Raw genomic sequence first — 20,851 nt, 5'->3', positions numbered from 1 at the left:
GAAAATTTTTCTTGAACTTTTTTGGCACATTTAAAAAGCATTAAAACTATGAGCATTTATGAATATCACTTTGCTCACGAGTTTTCCGTTTAGAAGAAGTTTGGAGGTGACATTCTTACCCACAATCTATAGTGCTTTAATCTGTTGACTTTATCTGTTACATTAAGACAACATCTACTCAAATACGGGGGGGGGGGATTCCCATTTACTTCTACTCCCAGCATTACATTAGTCCCGCCCTCCCACATTAGCCTTAGTACTTTTCACTCCCATTAATAATTGACCTGAGTAAAGTTCTCAAGTTATCTCTTGGCAAGTCAGCCAAAATAATGGGGGAATAATGTCAATATTCAGTTCAACATTTGAATAATCAGAGAAATGCCATTCGCAGTCCATGCTGCTGCGATTAACGTTGACAGACTTATTATCAATGGTATTATCTAAGTTAGAATTATCATTAACATTATTATTTGCAGCTGGTTCACCATCATTGACATTAGTACGACTATTTACGCAGTAGTACTAATGTTAATGACGTATATATAGATAGTAAAGTCACGAAAATTCTGTCTAATATGGACTGAAAAGTGGCCGAGTTTGTGAAAATGCCAGATTATTGGTAATGCGCGAACAACGAGATATTTTGAGCCTGCTAGAACGTTTCCGAGTTTTCTGGATTCTGCCGGGTTGTCGAGGACTGAGTTTTCACGATTCTACTGCATTTACAGTAGGAATTTTAGTTTTGCTCACTTTTGGTCTTTTGTCTTTATCAGTAGAGTTACTAATACAACTTCTTTACTAATATTAAAGCTGAAAGTCTCTTTGTCCGGAGGATTTCTGGATGTCTGGATCTCTGTGACGCGCATAGCTCCTAGACCGATTTTCATGAAATTTGGCAAAAAGTTAGTATGTAGCATGGGGGTGTGCACCTCGAAGCGATTTTTTGAAAATTCGATGTGTTTCTTTTTCTACTCCAATTTTAAGAACAAAAATATCATAAGATGGACGGAAATTATCATAACGTGGAACCGTAACATAGGCATAAGCCGATTGGCGAGATACGAAATTATCATAACGTGATACCGTAACATGGGTACAAGCCAGCTGGCGAGAAAATTCACCATACATTATTTGTAAATATACAGGCGAACCAAAAGACCTTTTAATTTTTCTATTACGGGCAAAGCCGTGCAGGTACTACTATTTATAATATTTGGCCGTTTTCCATTGCTGCCAAAACAAGACAAGAAGGCCGGGGTGGATTTACAGTCTATTCAAGGGGGTGGCGGTTGAAAACCGTAAAAGCCATTCCTCCCCGCAAACCTGTCATGTAGGGGGGCATGGAGTCAATATCCCCCCTATCCTGTATTTTAAATACTAATTGTCCCCTACCACCTGTCATAAACTTATCGCCCCCTTGAAGTGTTAAATCTCACCTTTGGGGGCTATCCCCCCTACGGTTGGAACCACTGTTCTATAAGTCATAGCAATGTATTATAATACTAGCTTAGTGTAGACCATGGAAGAAAAAGGTTGGAAGACACGTATATAAATAAAAGAATTATTAAAGTTCAAAAAAGGGGGGGGAGGGGCGAGCTTAGGTTCAAATTAAAAAGTGGGTAACGTTGTCCATCCTCGACTACATTAACTGCCTAAACTTAATTTAAAGTAAATTTGTGGAATGTAATAGATTGAAACTTATAGCGATTGCTGGTAATTCCTTCAATTCTATATTATTGGTTTTAGAAAATGACGGTCACGGAGGGGGCGGTCGCCCCCACCGCCCCCTAGTAAATCCGCCACTTCAAGAAGGAATCCAAAAGATAATTGCTTGCGCGGACGAACAACAAACGCGCCAAATGATTGCTCTTTATTGGCGCATTAGCACAATTTATCTGCGGTGGCGTTAAGACGTAAGTACCGTATTTTCAGTTACCCTTTCATTTTCTACAGTTATTACCTTTAGGTACACTGAGGTAATGAGTTTAGTAATGGGATCATTAATATTTTTGTAAACCATTAAGAGCAACAGCTCTTGGAATTGGGATGAAATCAACGCCACTTGGGTATAACTTTGATATAACCCCCCAAAATTACGCGCCAAATCTGGCATTCCCTACGGACTTTTTAGGGTTGCTGTTTCTTATTTTGGTGTTGCCAATTTAGGTTTTTTCAGCTTTTAGGTTTTTGCTGTTGCCAAATTTAGTATTTTCTTGTATTTTGTAACATTTTTTGAGTTTTTTTTTTTTTTTTGAAAGTTTTGTGCCAACAATTTTTGGATTTCATATATGTTTTAGCGCCATTTCATTCATTCGCCATTTCTTTGTGAAGTGATCAAGCAGATTCTGACTTGCTGTGTTTTACCGCAAATCTGGTTGTATTTTCCAATTATATATTTTTTTCTATTACATATTTTTATCTTTTAGCTTTCAATATGCCTACTGTATATAGTGTTGTTGAAAACCAGGTATTTTGCGCCAACGTCAAAAACAGGTATTTTGCTTGGCGAGAAATAAAAGTCTCCAAATTTCCGATTTGGGGGGGGGGGGGGGCATATCAAAGTAGTTCCGCCACTTGCTTTTCCAAGTTCATTAACTCTGGCTTTTCAAGTGTTTATTAAAATTATTAAGATCTTCAATTTGATTGGCTAATATTGAATTAAAATTCAGAAAACATTAATTCATTTAGGTTTTGTTGTTCTGACATTCAGCAAGTTTAGTATGGGTTGTTTTCTCTCTCCCAGATACATAAAATAGTAGGGATATTCGTACTCACCGAGCTTCCACTATCAACATTAGCTAACGGGACTCCAGATATAGAAGTATCGTTGGCTCCAGAAGGAGCACTCGTGTTAGACATTGGGCAGTGAAAAATGCAGTTAGCTCGGAATGTCGACTAATGTGTCTGTCTCCATCAAAATCCGAAATATTGGCTGTTGAGGGAAACTACCATAGCGTGGAACACATGGCGAGGTTTCAAAATGTTTCGCCAAACTAATCAAAACAAAGCGCTGATCTGCTTACCAACTGTTGCCAAAGTCGATGTTGCGGAACTTACAAAAACAAGCCATGAACAAAACGTAATATTACACTAAAATGATTTAAAAAAAAACACTTCAAGTCATTAAAAATAAAATATTCTTCCAAAAACATAACGCCATAAACTATCGTGAAAATTTCCGTCAGAACGTTAAAATAATGTATGGGGAGCAAAAATGGCAACAGCTATTTAAGCAATGAGACATGGCCCCCTAAATTTCACTTACGCTTATAGGTCGTGACAATCACTGAAACTCATGGCAACAAAGAGGGCGCTGCTGGGAATCCCTGTTTTCCATTACGTTGCCATTGATTGGTGGATGACAGGGCTCCGTTCAGCGCCTCTTGCGGTCAAAATAGGCGACGTCCAATCAAAAATAAACCAACTTTGAAACTTGTCATTCAATGGCGGATGCACAGGTTTCCGTTCTATTTCAAGAGCAGATCCTTGTATCGGTTTAACACAAAAAAGTCATAAACTGTAAAGGCCCGAAAGCGTCAGCGCGATCTAGTGGGGCCATGAATGAGATTTCATTATATTTTTTGCCACGTTACATAATTCCCTCATCTGTTGCCATATTTTCTAGCATGTTAAAAGATAAAAGCTGTTTTTGCATTGAGTCTTCTCCAATAATGACGGGATTTAAAATCATCCCCTTTTGATTACGAAAAACGCGAAATGATATTTATTTCTCAGCGGGGCCTGATTACTGAATAGGCCAACTAGGCCGTGACCTAGTGCCCTAATATTTAGGGGACCTCCAAATGGTTGAAATTTCTTTAGTCTTCGGCTAAAGTTATAAAGTTTGAATACAAGGGGTTCCAAAAAAGTATTTGGCCTAGAGCCCCTCGATATCTTAATCGGGACCTGTTTCTCAGTGCAAGAAGATAGACGACCGATAATGTCAATGGAGAATTTTGCTCGAATCTAATTAGGACTTCTTGCGATATAGTTACCATTATTTATTGTCAATGCTGATGTGGATTTTAAAGGACTGATGGCTTAATTCTAACTAGGACCAGCCTAGCTGGGCTAAGAGCCTGTTGCTGGTTGTCACATTTGTATTTGTATCTTAGCAGGTTTCCATTTTCGCACGGTAAAACCGGGTAGAACGTGTTTCAAAGTATATTTCGCGAACTTTCCAACCATACCAAGCTCGAATCATTAAAACGCATTTTTCGTGTAGAAAAAGCGACTTAAAAATTAATTAAAACTTGATGTTTCACGCTTCCAACAATGAATTTCAACAATGGAAAAGAGATAAAAATAAAAATTTTGAGTTTCGCTAACTAAAAACGCATATAACTTTTTTTCCAGCGGATTTAGGTTATTGGACTTTGGGCGCTCTGACAATTTCTTCGCTAGGAGTATTTTTTAAAGATCTTTCCAACCATACCTAATTCAAAAAAAGTGGACCATCCGTTCGCGTAGAAAAAGCCATTTAGGACGAAAATGCGTTTTTAATTAATATCTCCGTTAATTAGCGTTCAATTTCAATAATTTTTATTTATGACAGTAAAACTCGGCAATGGCTACTGAAAAAAAAAAGAATTAAGGAAGTCGGTTCTCAAACAGAGGAGAAATCGATACCGAAAGAAAACGGCTTGCCTATTAATATAAAAAGATGGGCACTTGTGACGTCTGTCCTTAATTAAAAGGGAACTTTAGTGGGCTGTTTTGCCTATTCCAATGATAGAGGTTATACATCACTTGAATACGCTCTCCATTTTCCGCAAAACAATAAGTTAACTGTGAACATGATGGAACGGTGGTATTCTTTTTAAGCCCCCCCTCCCCTTAAAAAACACCATGTGGCATCATTATCTTGACACCGTGTTGTAAATAAAGAACGCTGTGTTTAACTAAGATCGCGTTTGGATGAAAGTCAGACGGCTCGAAACCGCTTTAAGGGGGACTGTAGATGCTATTTTGAAAGTAACTTTTTCTGAAAGCAGTTTTTCGGAATTATTTTCCTTTTCCGGATGTGACGATTTTTAGAGGGAAGGACTGATGACCTTATAGGGAGTATATAGAGGAATATTTTCTTTATGCAAAAGGGGATTTCGTTAGGACAGATTTACCTTTTCTAATGGGGTTTTAAGAGCGACTTAATATATATTTTTTGAAAGTTTCTTTTACTCTGAAAATGTGTTTTTGGAACTATTGTCCTCATCCAAATGGAAGTTTTTAGTACGGACGGTTGACGTTATTTGAGAACGATTAACCTTTATTCTACCTCTAGTTTTTAAAGAGCCGGAGTGGCCTTTTTCTATTATGGATGCTTTGGGAAGAGTTTTCTTTTTCTAATGGGGAGTTTTGGGCTCTTATATTCACAGGGTGACAAGAAATAATTTGGACACAAAATTGTAGTCTTGAAAACTTAATTGTGGCACATCTCTTAACTAGTGATGGGTCGGATCGTCAAAAAAAGTAGATCCGCGGATCCGGATCATTAGTGTCAAGATCCACGGATACGGATACGGATCTCAAAATTTTTTTTACCCAATTCAACTATCCAAGTGTTTAATTTGTTACGGAAGGCATTTCCGTCAGAATAATAATACTGCTTCTTCAAAAAATGTCATCTGCTGCGAAAATATAATCAAGACTATGATTTACTCTTTAAAGAAATCTCCGTTAAAATTGAGGGAGAGTTGGAAGGAATGGGTCAGCGCTGCATTAATGCTTAAATAGAATGTGAAACATTATTTCTAGCTTGCTCGGTAGATCTAGGATACAGGAGCAAGAATCTAAAGCTGCTACTGGACAGGCAAGAAATCATTTTTCACATTTTATTACAGCATAAATGCAGCGCTGACCCATTCTACCCAACTTATTCCGACCAAAGAAATAGTGCCGGGAACACGTTTACAAACAGTAAATGGAGAATTTAGACTCACTTTTTTTGAAGAATGCCGAGAAAAACCAAAGTGAAGAATAACAGAAACCCCAAATCAATAACAGAAACTAATATTAAACTAAAAAAAAAACATACCGACCTGATATTGAGATGGATTTCGCGGGTCAGAACACACATTGTTAACAAATATGAACTGACAGCGGATAGAAATTTTAAATCAATGAGGTTTTTTCCTTATCCGACTATGAAATAGCTACCGATCACGCGTATAAAGGCTTTGAATTGCATTTAAAATTTCCTTAATACGATTATAGCTTTTACCGTATATAACTTGGAAGTTCCAAACAAATATCAAACGTAGAAAACTTAGTTCTTTCAATTTGGGACCAGTATTTTTAACGTACTGGTAAGTTTTTACTGCCGTAATTCTGAAATACGTTAAGTTGGCTTTTATTAATATTTCCAGTAGTTCAAGTTCTGCAAAAACGAGACCAAGCTAAGAACACTTTCGATCAAGTCACCCTTTGAACGAAAAAAGAACTATCAAAATCGGTTCATTTGTTTAGGAGCTACGATGCCACAAAAAAAAAAAAAAAAAAACACAGATACACTTTTAAAATTTATTACCCGTTTCTTTTTGGAACGGGAGGTACAAATTGGTTTCTGAAATGATACCTTATAATTTAAATAGGGAATAAAACCTAATTTAAACGGAATTTAAGACTTTTTTATTCAAATATTTAAAAAAATTTAGAATAGAAAAGATCCGTTTGAGCTCCGTCAAAAATGCAGCGGATACGGATACAGATCTTTACTTTCCCTCGGATATCCGCGGATACAGATACGGATATCCGGAACATCAGTACTCTTAACACTTTAGTGACAGGGATCGGAACTTTGAGCAGGAAGTTTTTTTGAAGTTCCAAAACCCCAATTTTTGATTATCTTAGATGATGGGTTTTGGGGGCTCTCCCCTAGGGAGTTTTTTTAATTTGGGGTCCAAAAAGAGCAATTATAGGACATCTTTGATGATTTATTTTTTAGAAATGGACGTTCGAAACTTTAAAAAAAAAAAAAAAAAACCCTTAATTTGAGACGATCTTCCATGATGTTAGGGAGGCGGAGTTTTTGAAATTTATAAAAGGGTAAGTATCCTGAAAACAATCACCCCCTCCTTGAATATTTTCAGGATCCGTCCTTGTCTACCAGGAACGTTCTACAAGCATTTTAGCAAGTGTGGCCAAAGATAATTCAGGGTTGCAAGTATACTGTGTCATTTCCAGAGACTGCATTTTGCCCTCATTTGGGGCTCAGTCAATCTGGACGAACCATAATAAAGCTGAAGGCGAATCACTTTGTAAAAACGGTTGAGTATATTTTGACACTGTTAGTTAGAAATATTTTTTACAACAATGAGAAATTTTCAGTCATGCAACTCGTGGCGACTCAGAAAACTTTTTCGCGAAGATACTTGGCTTTAGCAGGAAAATTGTGAAAACCTGCAAAACCCGAAAGAGTTGGCCGGAACACTGTTCAATTATACTTTTTAGTAAGAACAACAGCCTCTAAAACCCTCATTAAGGTGAGAAAAACAGTCCCTAAAAATCCCCATCAGAAGGAGAACAACATTTCTCAAACCATAAAATATTCTACTACTTACATCCTGAATTTCTGGAACTTCGATTCGGTCCGAAAAGTCTTCATTGAGAACTTCTCTCTTGGTTTCAAAAGCTAATACAGGAACAGCTGAAGATGTTGCATGGTTGACACCATTTACTTGACAAGAGAAAAAAAAAAAGAAGGAATTCCACTGTAAGATAAATCTTTGGGAAAACTTTCAAGAGTAATTTTTATATTGTTACAAATCCTGTAAATAGTAATTATTGTAGTAACGTAACCTGTAAATAGTTTCCCGTAATGAATATACAACCCCTTAACATATGGCTAAAGTATACGACTCCCTATTTCTTTTTTTTGTTCATTGATAAAATTTGATAACGGTCTACTATTTTCCAGAAGCTTTTGGAATATTAGAGAGATTTCTTTCGGTGTGTATATAAACCGTTACGCTGGATAAAGAGTGAGTTTCGATTGAGATTTCGAACGGAGAGCGTATTTGCTCTGTTTATAGCGAGGCATTTCGCTGGGTTGTTTTCGTATTTGGAAGTAAATACGTGTGTAACCGTTAAGTTTACGGTGTTGAGTGATATTTGCTTAATTGCTGATGATTAATTTAGCAGTTGTTAACGATTTCTCCTGTACATAGTGTAAATAAATTTCCTGTGTTTTTATCAAGAACTGTGTCTTCATTTCAAGAAAGTGAAAGTCGCACCGAATCCGTTACAATATTTATTGACATTCAGTAGAAAGGTTACGATTTTTTCCTACTATTATCGATACTAATAATATAAAGCTGAAGAGTTTGTTTGAACGCTCTAATCTCAGGAATTACTGGTTCGAATTGGGGGGGAGGGGAATTCTTTTGTTGGAAATAGTCCATTTATTGTGGAAGGCTATATAACATCACGCTATGACTAATAGGAGTGGAGCAACAATAAATTGAAATTAAATCTATATTAATCAGTATGCATTTTTTGATGCATCAATAGCTCGAACTTTTGTTGCCCAAATAGCTTAGTCGGTAAAGCTCTGGGCCAGCAATCCTAGGGTCGCGGGTTCGAACCCGGCTGCAGGGCGGGAAGATTTTCAGCATCTATTACCCGGCTCATGTAAAAATTATATTACATGAAAAATCAAGGGTTTTCAATTATTTTTTATTGATTTTTTTTTCGATTTTCTTATTAAACAGAAAACATCGATGTGGATAAGGGTATGTAATTTCTTACTCTGTTCATACTATATATATATATATATATATATATATATATATATATATATATATATATATATATATATATATATATATATATATATATATCATAGCGTGATGTACTTAAAATAGTTTTTAAAAACATTGTTGTCTTATTAAAGCGGGTGAAACTGCGGGGCACAGCTAAAAATAAATAAAAGAAAGTATAAATTATTTATCAATATGTTATTACTGACCCAGGCAACACTGTGTATGTTTGCTAGTTTTTAATAATTTGAGATCTTACATTTAAAAACTTAAATTTTGAAATCAAAGTACACTATTTCATTCTTATACCCACGGCTACATTTTTATGGGAGCTCACAGGAGCTCAGCTCCTGAATTTCTGCTCTTTGAATTACATAAATGGCTACTTCTGTATGTATGTCCGGGGTAAACTTCAAAACTACTGGACGGATTTTAATCACTTTTTCACCATAGATAGCTACATTACCAGGATGCAACTTAGGCTATAATTTATTACTAGAAAAGCTATGTTGGAAAACAGTAAATTTCATGCAATTACTCCATTAAGTGATTAAATATAAAACCCATTGTTACAAAAACTCGCTGCCTAACAACAGCAATATTAAAAGTAATCATAATGAAAGTTTTGAATCAAGGCTTCTCCGGAGCAAACATGAGTTTAAAGTCATTTAAACATTTGGAAACTCTACTTTTTGCACACTTAGGGAAACATAGTAGAGAGCTTTTTTTCTTTTTCTTTTGTGCGTGTGTACTATTTAATTAAATAAAGCACACAGTTTTTTTAGTGATCTTTGTTTTTGTTAGTTCATATTTTGGAAATTCTTCAATTTTTTATACGCTTCAATACGTACTTTCGTTTCTAAATGAATATTCGTTCGTTCTTCATACTTATTGCTATTTTACTTTAATGGGCGAGGAAGAAGCTCGATTTTTAATCACGTCAGAACGGTGTGTTTTGAGTTCTTTCAGTTAAAACATAAAACGAAAGAAAGTAGCGACTGTTTTTCACAATCATTACTGACCCAGGCAACGCCGGGTATTTTCGCTAGTTTTAAATGTATCGTCGGCACCATGTTAAACTAACGAATTTGAAAATCGCGTTTTTCTAATTCAATGCTTACCGTAGCACTTAAAAACGGTTACTGTTTTTTTCCCCCAATTCAAACGATAGTATTATGTTTTTTTAAAATAAAAATTAAAGTATTGAAAATAGCTAAACGAGTCAGGTGAAAAAAAATATTTTCAGTGTTTTGGCTCTCCTGAAAAGTTCCAATTTTCACATTCATTAGTTTAATATGGGGCCAACGATATTTGAAGCTGGCAATTTGGGATTTTTTACAGCTGTAGAAATTTGCATTTTTTAAAGAAAATCTTGACATAGGGAAAAGAAAATAAAGTCATTTTCCAAATCGGCTCTAAAATGTATCAAATAGAAAAATTTAAAAGACAGTTGAAAATCGCATAGTTACTATAGTAAGAAGAATTACACACTAGGAAAGTATTTCTTAACCGATGCTGGTTTCAATGCACATTCAAACCTTTTTTTGTGCGATTTTTTTGTGCGAAATTTTTTTGTGTGCGGTTTATGAAAATTATTTATAAAACGAGTGCGAGGTAGTATTTTCAAGTGACAACAGGGGCATCCCGATGGGACGTCATTGTGGCCTATCAAAAATTTCTTTATTCGGGAAATTTTTCGGGAGTCGGCAAAATGATCATCACTTGGTTTATTTTCATTTCGTTCAAAATTAACATTTTGGATTATTTTCTACGTGAGACTTTTTTATGCGGCTCCTATCCACCGCACAAAAAAAAAAAAAAAAAAAAAAAATGAATTTTTGGCATCTTGAATTCAAATTATGTTTTTCGCAATCACGAGCGTGTGTGTTTGTGTAGGCACGTGTGTGTTTGTGTAGGCTATGTGTATATGTTTGTGTAGGCGCATGTGTGTGGGTGCGTGTGTGCGTGTGAGTGTTTGTATGCATGTGTGTGAGTGTTGTGTATATAGTGCTGTGTGTGTTGGCGTTCGTGTGTGTGTGTAGGCATTCGTGTGTGTGTGTATGTAGGCATGTGTGTTTGTGTGTGTATGTGTAGGTGTGTATCTAGGTGTGTGTGTGTAGGTGTGTGTATGTATGCGTGTGTGTGTGTAGGATATGGACGCAACCTGGAGACGGTTTTCGCAAGAGGAGCAGCATCGTGAGGCCGGTCGACGCGACGATGGTGCTGGCGGGAAAATAAAATCAGCTTAACACCAAAAACAGTCAAATGAGAACAATAAGCAATCGTGATTGCTCAAAAAAAAAAAAAAAAAAAAAAAACTGTTGCGAAAACAACTTTTTAAATCTACTCGTGAAGTTTAAATCAACTTTTTTCTTGTGCGATTTCTTTAATGCGGACCCTATCCACTGCATAAAAAGAGGTTTGGGTGTACAATAAATTCTGCTATTCATCTGGCATGGTGTTTTTGTCCCCTCCCCCCGAAAAAAAAGAAAATAAAATAAATTCAAGATGAACGAGGGAAGTATTCAGTTACTGTAAAATATTATTTTTCACCTGTTCCTGAATGGCTATCATCTTTTGCTTCTTCGAAGACCATTTCAGGTATCACCTGCAAAGAAAAAGCAACAATAATATGTGTTATTATGTAATATTTTTATACCATTTTAATAATTTAATTAGTCTTAGATTCGTTATTCAGGGGGTTGGAGTCAGGAAAACAATTGTCTGGTAGTTTTTCCCCTTTAAAAAAAAAAAAAATTACATCGAGTAATTTGCTAATCCTTTTTGAGTAAATTTACCCTTTCCCAAACCCCTGGAAAAATCGGGCCTGTTAGGTCTGCATTCGCTTGCCAGCATGCATCTTTTGTCTTGTCGCACCTCTTACATGACCGTAAAGGTGACCATTCATTTTATTTCTCGTGAAGTGGATGTTCAACAATTTAATGCAACTGCGCGTTTATTAAAAAAAAAGTCGGTTGCTCTCTTTTATCTTCGCGCTTATAGCAGGAAAGACCAGAAATGAATACTTGAAAAAGAATACAGTGCTGGCCAAATTATTAGACGAAAGAGTTTTTTTGTTTTTGTTTTTCGTACACTATTTGTACTAAAATACTATTTATTTTACTGTTAAAGTAAAGTACATACTTTACAATAATTATTACGTTATTTTATCATAATGTAATGTTTGCAGGTGGCAGCACTCTGTGCTTTGTTTATGTTCTTTGTTTATCTATCTACCAGGAACATAACCTCAATCAGCTTAAACAGTTCACTAGTTTTTTTTATTAGTGTGTTCTGTTATATTTAAAGTTAGTTTTAGTTAATTAGTGAGTATGTCCATGTGAGTATATATAATAGTGAGTATAAACAATTTTTTACCTCCTTTTTTAAAAAGATAAGAAAAGGTGTAAACCTTGTGAAAGTATGCCAAAAAGACTTAAAAAGCTCATCAAGAACTAGGGAATGCATACTAAATATTAGATAATTATTTCACTGTTCGTTAATGTGTCTATAGTTATGTAATCAATAAAGAATTTGCTTTTAAAACAGTGTTAGTCTAATAATTTGGCCAGCACCGTAATTGACATAATAAAGTAACGGTACCAGTAAGAGGCAAGGGTCTAATAACAGACAGTCGTCAGTTTGGATTTAAATAATAAGAATTTTAGACGGGTAAAACCGGTGTTGCTGCGACAGATGACTACGGTGCAACCATCTAGTGTTATCAGAGGGAATTTCATGAGCCAGTTGGTGTTCACAAGGCAGTGGAGGAAGGTTATGAACAGCTACCACGTGGTCTGCCGGTGTTTCATGTTCATTTCAATTTAATAAGGTTTTAGATCTAAAAAATAAAGAACTTTTGCATATTTTGAAGAGAAAAGGGAAATTCTGTCCAATGCTCATCCTTTCCTCATCCCTATCTTTTTCTGTGTCGCATCATATTTTTCGGTGTCTGTTACTGGGGGATCGGACTTTTTTTCGAAATGGAGCAAATGAAAATAGAATTAACTCATTTGGAGGATCTTGAAGCAGCCAAACGTTAGATGAGATGTCATTTTATGAGAGAAAAATAGCTTAAAAAGTCTGAATACATTAAAAGGATTAGAAAATTGAGTTAACCTGGAAGAGGTGTCTTAAGCATGTCTGTTACTGCTGCCGTTACCGTCAGGGGTGCCCACCTGGGGGGTTGGGGTCATAGCGCAAACTGCGCCATTAAAATTTTTAGGGGATGTTTTAAGGAGTATTTTTTACTTTTTTGTGGGGAGGGGGCTCTTGCTTTTTTTGAGGGGGGGGGGGTTCTTTACGATATTTAAGTGGGTTACGATATTAAGTATACCCCCTTGCTCTCAAGGGGGTGGGCACCCCTGGTTACCCTACTTGTTTCTGAAAATTAACTCTAGAGAAGTCGCGTTTCCTTTTGTTACGCTAGTGCTCGCGCTTCGGTCTTTTCCCCGCCGTAGCGATCCGTGAGACGAAAGCAGAAGAAAGGAAGTGCCGGGGATAAAATGACACCTGACTATGATGGCGCGCTGTTGGTCTAAATGACCAACATACATTTCCAAAAGCTATGCAACCTTGAAATACCGAAGAAAATTCTCAGAACTTAGTGTGTGGGCTGGGGAGAGTCTGAGCTTCAGCTTCAATGATGGGCCCCATTATTAGAATAAGGGATGGTGAGATTGTGCGAAATATCTGACAACGGGCGGGGAATCGACCGAAGCGCGACTTCTCTAGGGTTAATCCCCTTTTTAAAATACATTTCAGCTTATGCATTGAAAATTATATTTCTGTTTAGCTTAATTACATCTGATTTTGGCTTTTCAAGAAATTTGTTTAAGAACCATCTCACGTAGGATTTCCTACCAGAAATTTCGCTTCTCAAGGGGATAATTTTTCTTTAATGTTAAATTCTTGAGCAGACCTGTCATTTCGAATTTTTCCATAGGAAGGGAGCATAATAGCCAATGCAAATTTTGTCATAAGACAACAAAAGCAACACCCATTTAAATGCAAATGCAGTCGTCTCGCTCTCTGAATTTCACGGATCACATATTTGCAACCTTCGTTAGCTTTATATTTGCGATCACATATTTAATAATTTTAAATTATAATTGCAAGAAAGTATTCCTAACATTCGCTTTTTATTTCGATCTGTTAATGGTAAAGCATTTGGATGACTTTGATTCATTAAAATACTATTCTTATTAAAAGGAAACAAAGGACTAATTATTTTCAAGAAATGTTGTGAAAAGAAATTAAAAAGATGTTTTTTTTTTCTTTTTTTTTAAATTTTTTTATCTTTTAATCCAACTTTTCGATAAGCCTACTTATTTAAGGATTTGTCTTGCTTTTTACACGGATCCGGATTGCACGATTTTCGCTTATTCGAAATTTTTTTGATCCCAGGGTGGTTGTACTGTATATTGATTTTTGAAAGCCGAAGGGGGGGGGGAGGTAATTAATCACCCCAAGGACGGATACAAGGGAGGGGAAATGGGAGCAATGGTTCTTCCTTTGAGGTACCCTGCGAAGGCAACGTTTCCGAATTGGAAGCTCTAAAACGCAAGGACCTTTTTTGATGATGTTAAGGAAAGGAATAGATTTCAAATCTCTCTCCTGGGGAACTTTCCGGAATTAAAGTTTCAAAAACGCAATGCTAGACTATCTTTCGCAATGTTAGAAGGAGGCTTTTGGGGGTCTTCACTCGGATATTTCTCCAAATTTAAGTCTTAAAAACGTAACAGCAGATATCTCAAGAAGATTTTAGGGGGTGGGGGGGGGAGGGTGGATAGGCTCAGTGACTTTCCTCCGGAAGTTTCTCGAAACTGGAAAACTGAAAAAGCGCAATTTTAGACGACTTTCGATGATGTTAGGGAAAGGGAGATTCGAAACATTTTCCCGGAACTATTTGGAATTGAAGATCTAAAACACAACTTTGGAATTTCTCTTTCAACGGAAAAGAGAAAGGAAGAGGTTTGAGGTTCACCTCCTTCGCAAAATCTCAATATTTTAGTAGTTTTAAATAAAAATGCTGTAACAACCCCCCCCCCCCCCAGATATTTAGTAAATAGAAAATTAAAAATTCAACCCTCCCTTTAAAGCATTTTTAAATCCGTGCTTGCTTGCCCCCCCCCCCCGCCTAAATGAAGGGCCTGCTTGCAAGTTTAAACTCTAAAATAATTAGTCTCTATTTTCATGCAAAACCAAATATTTAAAATTAACCAAACTGTAATGGTGCAGAAAAAATATACACTGTCAATTTTTGACAAAATTGATCACATTTTTACTTTCTTCTATATCTAATATATAGAAGAAAGTATTGGATTCGTGCAAATTTTCGAATTTCGAATTTTGACGGATTCGAACGTTTTGAGGTGTGCTGAGTCCATTTTGACTATTTTTGGAAAATGTCTGTCTGTGTGTGTGTGTGTGTGTGTGTGTATGTGCATGTGTGTGTGTGTGTGTGTGTGTGTGTGTGTGTGTCACGTCTGTGTGTGACCAGTTTTTTGTGGCCGCTCTACAGCAAAAACTACCGCATGAAATTGAACGAAATTTAGTACACATATGTGCCCCTATGTGAACTTGTGCCCATTGGTTTTTGGCGCGAATTCCTCCAAGGGGGGTGGAGCAATGGGACTTTTTTGAGTTACGCGTGCTTGCTATTCCTCAGGAAGTAACTGGCGGAATCAAACAAAATTTGGTCCATATGTTGCCCCTAACAGGAGCAGGTGCTGATTCAATTTTGGTGTCAATAGCTCAAACGGGGGTTGAGTTAAAGAACGTTTTCTGTCGTCAATTGTGACTGCTGTATCTCAAGAAATAACGAACGGAATCAAACAAAAATTTTTTGACAAGTAGCCGTTAGTGGGTATAAGAGCTGATTTTATTTTGGAGTCAACAGCTAAAAAGGGGGTAGCGCAATCGCCCGTTCTTTTTTTCCATTGTGAGTGACCTATCTCAAGAAGTAATGCTACGTTCTGGTTGAAATTTGGAATATATGTGAATCCATATGTAAACAGGCTTTGGTTCAATTTCGACTCCAATCGCTCCAAGAGGTGTTGATTTTTTTTTTTTTTTTTGCGAATAAAAATCGTTTTATTAATGCAACAATAAGAAAGATAAATCGTAATAGATTGTCGTCTGCGTATTTCTCGTGATTTTAATTGTATGGAAATGATCGGAAATATTATCTCAATGATTTAAAATTTTTAACTGTTGCCATCTTATGTTTGTTAATAAATAAAATATTTGTAATTCATTCAAGCAAGGCTTTTAAAATAACTTTCAATTTTCGCTCTTTGTTTTGTTTTTACAATAATTCAGACATTGGGATGGTCGTCAAGTTTTTGCATGTGTAATTTTGTTCTTGTTAGGAATATTGCTTCCTCGTCACGCATGGGGAGGGATCAGAAAAAGGAAAAATATAGAAGAAAGTTTCGTGATGGCCACAACATACTAGTTAAGAAAATGCATCAAAATGGCAACTGGGAAAATTAAAATAAATAATTAATAAACTTACTTGCGCCGACCACAGGCTCCCAAAGAACTTCAGCCAGTTTTCTTCTTCTGTTTTGAACTACCTTTGATTCAGTCTTGCAGTGTGACGCATTCAAATTTTCCCGATTTCCTAACGGAAGTCAATTTCATCATATTTTTGACATTGAGGCCTAACTTAGAAAATTGAATCATTTTGGAAAAACAATACACTTTTATTTTTCGTTAATATCGATTGCAAATTCTTGGTTGAAGAACAAGAATGACATTTTGCGAAGATGTTGCGAAATTCTTCGCGGCTTTACAATGCATGGAAGTAGTTATTTATGACCGGTAGTTATTTATGCAGCAGTGAGGAATAAAACCCATATTTTTTCTGTTGCCTGTTAGAGCTGCTTCATAAAACGAGATCTTTTTTTGTATTCATTATCATTGATTAGGGTCAGTAGCGTAACTATGGGGTCTAGCGCCCCTGGCCATCGAAAGAAATTGCGCCCCCCCCCCCAGGGTCGCCCACATGGGAAGTCACCAGAAGTATTGTGACCTCCAAATTTTTTTTTTTTTGGAAATTTTGATTAATTGATTTGACAAACAGAAGGCAGCAGTGTAATTTCTTTTCTTACTTTCTTTTTTAGAATTGTTTTCAATGATGCCCAATGTTCCTTCTCGGTAGATGTTATGCATATATATATATATATATATATATATATATATATATATATATATATATATATATATATATATACACACACACATATATATATATATATATATATATATATATATACACATATATACACATATATATACCCTTGTTCTTTTTCTTACGAGTTTTTTAAAAACAATTTAAAGCATTTTTCAAATTCTATGATCAAAAAAAAAAAATTAAATAAATAAATAAAATAAAAATAAAAATAAATAAAAAATTTAAAAAAAATAATTAAAAAAAATTACATTTTTTTTAAATCAGTCGAAATGCCGTCCCCTGGCTGCTGCGCCCCTGGCGAGAGCCACTCCTGCCAACCCCTGGTTACGCTACTGATTAGGGTGCCCAAAGACAAGAGTACCCACCTGAGGGGGGGGGGGCGATCATGGCGCAGACTGCGCCATTGAAGCTTTTAGGTGGGGGGATTGTTTTAAGGGGTATTTTTCTTTTTTGGGGAGGATCTTCTCTTAAGGGGTTTTTTGCGGTTTTTAGGGGGGGCGGGTGCGTTTTTGCTCGAAGGGCGGGAGGTGGCACACCTGCCAGATACCTTTGATCCAAGATAAGAACAGTTTTTTTTTAAATGGCTCAGGAAAACGTTGAAAACTTCAACAAAGCTATGAAACGTCCTATTCAAAGGAACATAAAAATACCAGACAGCCCGGTTATCGTATCCAGAGACTGCAGTTTCGTTCTTATTAGAACTCGTCAGTCTGGAATAGTGAATAACCGAGCTGGAGCCAGATGTCATTTCATTGAAGCTGAGAGCGCCAACAAACTGGTTGATAAATTAAATTCATCTCACCAGCGAGTGCCCGCAACATGGTACGGTTCGACTCGGGAATTGGAGGCAAAGCTTGTGTAATTAGCAGTAAGTTACCTCCCTTACGTTCGGCCTGCTTCTAGCTATTCACAAGTGTTTGATATCAAAAGACAAACCTTTGGCATCCAAAACATTTCAGTGCACCTTGCCACTTGGTAAAGAATGGTTTCTTTTTTGTTTTTCTAATGGGGGCTGCGTTCTAACCACACTGACCTCAAAAAGTCAACCCTTTCAGACGGAATTTAGAAATACTTAACCAAAAGTGTTTTTATTTGGTAGACAGTGTACCATGGTAAACAGTATCTTATAGATATTTATAGGTGAGAAATTAAAAGAGTTATGACACGTCCAATAATCCGGACATATGTTATTGAAATACATATTTCAGATAGTAAAACGATGAAACTTCAAACAAACTTCTTTGTAAAATATTCGCTAAACAATAATAAAGCATAATATAAGCATTTGAAATGATTAATATAAGATTATATATTTAAAAAAAAAAACAAAAAAAAAAAAAAAACCTCGCTTTTACGACGAGAATCCGTGGTTGGGAAAATGAGCCAGTCCCATTCTCTCTCTCCCAACCGCTATTTCTTGATGATGTGAATCCCAAAATGGAAAATTCTTGTGCAGATAATAATAAGCAGACTGTCAAGAGCCAACTACGAAAAAAATCGAGTAATTTATTCAATTAATAAATGATTAGCAGCTGTTTAAAGTTCATGTCCTGTATACCGGACGCCACGTCTGAAAGGCTTAAGGTACAACCGGTTTTTTTGCGTCTAATTTGCAAATGAATGAATGTAGAAACAAAAAATTTGGAGGATATGTGTATTAAATGGTTTTTTATGGTATGCGTCATAGAAATTTGTTTAAGTCTGTTGCAAAAACGATTTATAGAAAAAAAGGCAATCTTGTGGAAAAGTCCATTCTTGAAGAAAACAGAACATCACAGTATTATGTAGTAAAATGTCGTAGAAACGTCAAACGTTTAAAACGTCAAATTTTAATAACTCTAATCTCTACATAGTATAAAATGAAGTCTCCAAAAAGCGTCTGTGTGTTTGAACTCGCAAAACTCGAGAATTACACGGCCGATTTCGCTGAAATTTTCACAGTTTGTTCCTTTAAGCTCTGAGAAGGTTTGCAGACCAGTTCGAAAAAAAAAAAAATCGATGACTAGTTCTTTTTTTATTCCAATTTAGGCCCAATTTTCACGCAAATTCCCGAATATGGGAGTGAAAAATTGCTTGCGAATATTAAAATTATATATCGTTGGAAAGAGTAGGATTGTCTGCTTTCTACGGAATTTGTTTCAATGCTCTAACCTACTTACGGCGGGAGTTATTTGCTTTTTTAGCTCAAATTTTTAGGCACTACTTTCAGCTAAAAGCTTAAACTCAAGGAATAGTCCCACAGTTTTCTTTTTGATACCATTGGAAAAAGTGACATTTTTTACTCCAGATCTATCTCGACTTTTGGTCGAAAAATTAAGCTTCTATCTCCAAAAGAAAAAAAGTTACAAGCCTTTTTAAATTATGATTAAAAAATTGCATTTCCATTAAAACTTTAACCATTTTCTTTCGCATTTTAATTCCTTAAACTGATTTTATTTTGCGTTTCCATGGTTACGCTTTTTAAATCCATCTTTCTCGATTTAATTTCTTAAAAGTATTTTAATATCTGTCGTCATTGTTTGGGAGGGAAATTTTGCATGATGTTTTTTTTATTCATTTATTTAAGTCTGATTGTTGAATATTCGTCACTTGGCACAATTTGTATTTTCAAGGTGGACCGGACAAAGCCGGGCAACGCAGCTAGTCTGTACTAAAATCGATTTCTATGGGGAAAATATCTGGGACCCCCCTTAAAATTTTGCATATGGGCGCCCATGTTCTATAATGAACACAGGGGTGCCCACCTAGAAGTGGTTATGGCGCAGACTGCGCCATTGAAAGTTTTAGGGGGGGGGGGGAGTGTTTCGAGGGGTATTTTTCTCTTATTAGGGAGGGGGTTCTTACTTGGGGGGCTCGCGATTTTAGGGGGTGTGTGCCCTTGCTCAAAGGGGGGCATCCCTAATGAACACCCCCATAATCTGAACACGGTCCCATGTGGTACGTTCTGGTTCGAAATGAACATACTTACAAAACACAATGTGGACTGTATAAAAGTTAAATCAACACACTTTATTAGTCGGAGCCACTACTCCTAGTTAACTTCTAATGATACATATGAAGACACTACTTCAAAATAAACAACGCATGAAGCCACTACTTCATTAGATGCAACAACACTTTTTTGCAAGAAAGAAGAAGGAACACAACACTTATCAAAACTGTTGCCATAGAAAACAATTTAAAAAAATTAAACTTTTTACGAGGAAACATTTTTTGGAGAAAGTACCAAACACCATGAGTGCTCAGAATAGAAAGAGTCCACTGTATCTTAAAAGGTAATGTAACAACATTATAGAAATAGATTTAAAAAAAAGTTATAAAAACGGTTATTATTCGTTAACGAGAACTCCTTGAGCCGGCGGTTCCAAAGGGGTTCTTTCTCCCTCGCTCTCTCTCTCTTTCTCTCTCTTTTTTGCACGCATCAGATTTGTCAACTGAAATGTTCAAACATAGAAAACTGCCGCGCTTAGGGGTCATTCATTAATTACGTAAGGATGATTTTGGCAATTTGGACCCCTTCCTCCCCCATGTAAGGGTACGTAAGATTTTTCAAACCTCTCCTCTTTATTATTACGTAAGATTAAATTTCATTTTTTAAAATAACGAAATAACGAATCTTATATCATTGGAATCGTTAATAAATTCACTATCAATTAAATGGAACCCTTTTGTGTGACGAACTATTTACTAAAAAGTTGGAATGTAGAATGAATGTTTTTTCGACATTTTTTTTGTTTTTGATACGATACTAATTAAACATAAAACATGCCATACATAGTGAGAATCTTTTATTAAATTTTACACTGTTAATTCTTTGTAAAACAAATAAAACTAGTATGTTGTGGCCATCACGAAATTTTCTTCTATATTTTTCTTTTTTTTTCTGATCCCTCCC

General features: G+C 36.0%; 1 protein-coding gene across 1 annotated transcript in view; it reads right to left on the bottom strand.

Annotated features, from left to right (window-relative positions):
* LOC129233786 (natural resistance-associated macrophage protein 2-like) overlaps positions 1-16,376 on the bottom strand; it is a gene marked incomplete at its 5' end in the record, with an annotated part of 88,397 nt that extends 72,021 nt beyond the window's left edge. Inside the window, 3 exon segments of the mRNA XM_054867761.1 lie at positions 7,560-7,675; positions 11,310-11,364; positions 16,276-16,376. Coding sequence (XP_054723736.1) covers positions 7,560-7,675; positions 11,310-11,352 — 159 coding nt within the window.
* Positions 16,377-20,851: the final 4,475 nt, after the last annotated feature.

Source organism: Uloborus diversus, unplaced genomic scaffold, assembly GCF_026930045.1.
Source record: "Uloborus diversus isolate 005 unplaced genomic scaffold, Udiv.v.3.1 scaffold_720, whole genome shotgun sequence".
NCBI lineage: Eukaryota > Metazoa > Arthropoda > Arachnida > Araneae > Uloboridae > Uloborus > Uloborus diversus.
This window is presented reverse-complemented; position numbering and strand designations above follow the sequence as displayed.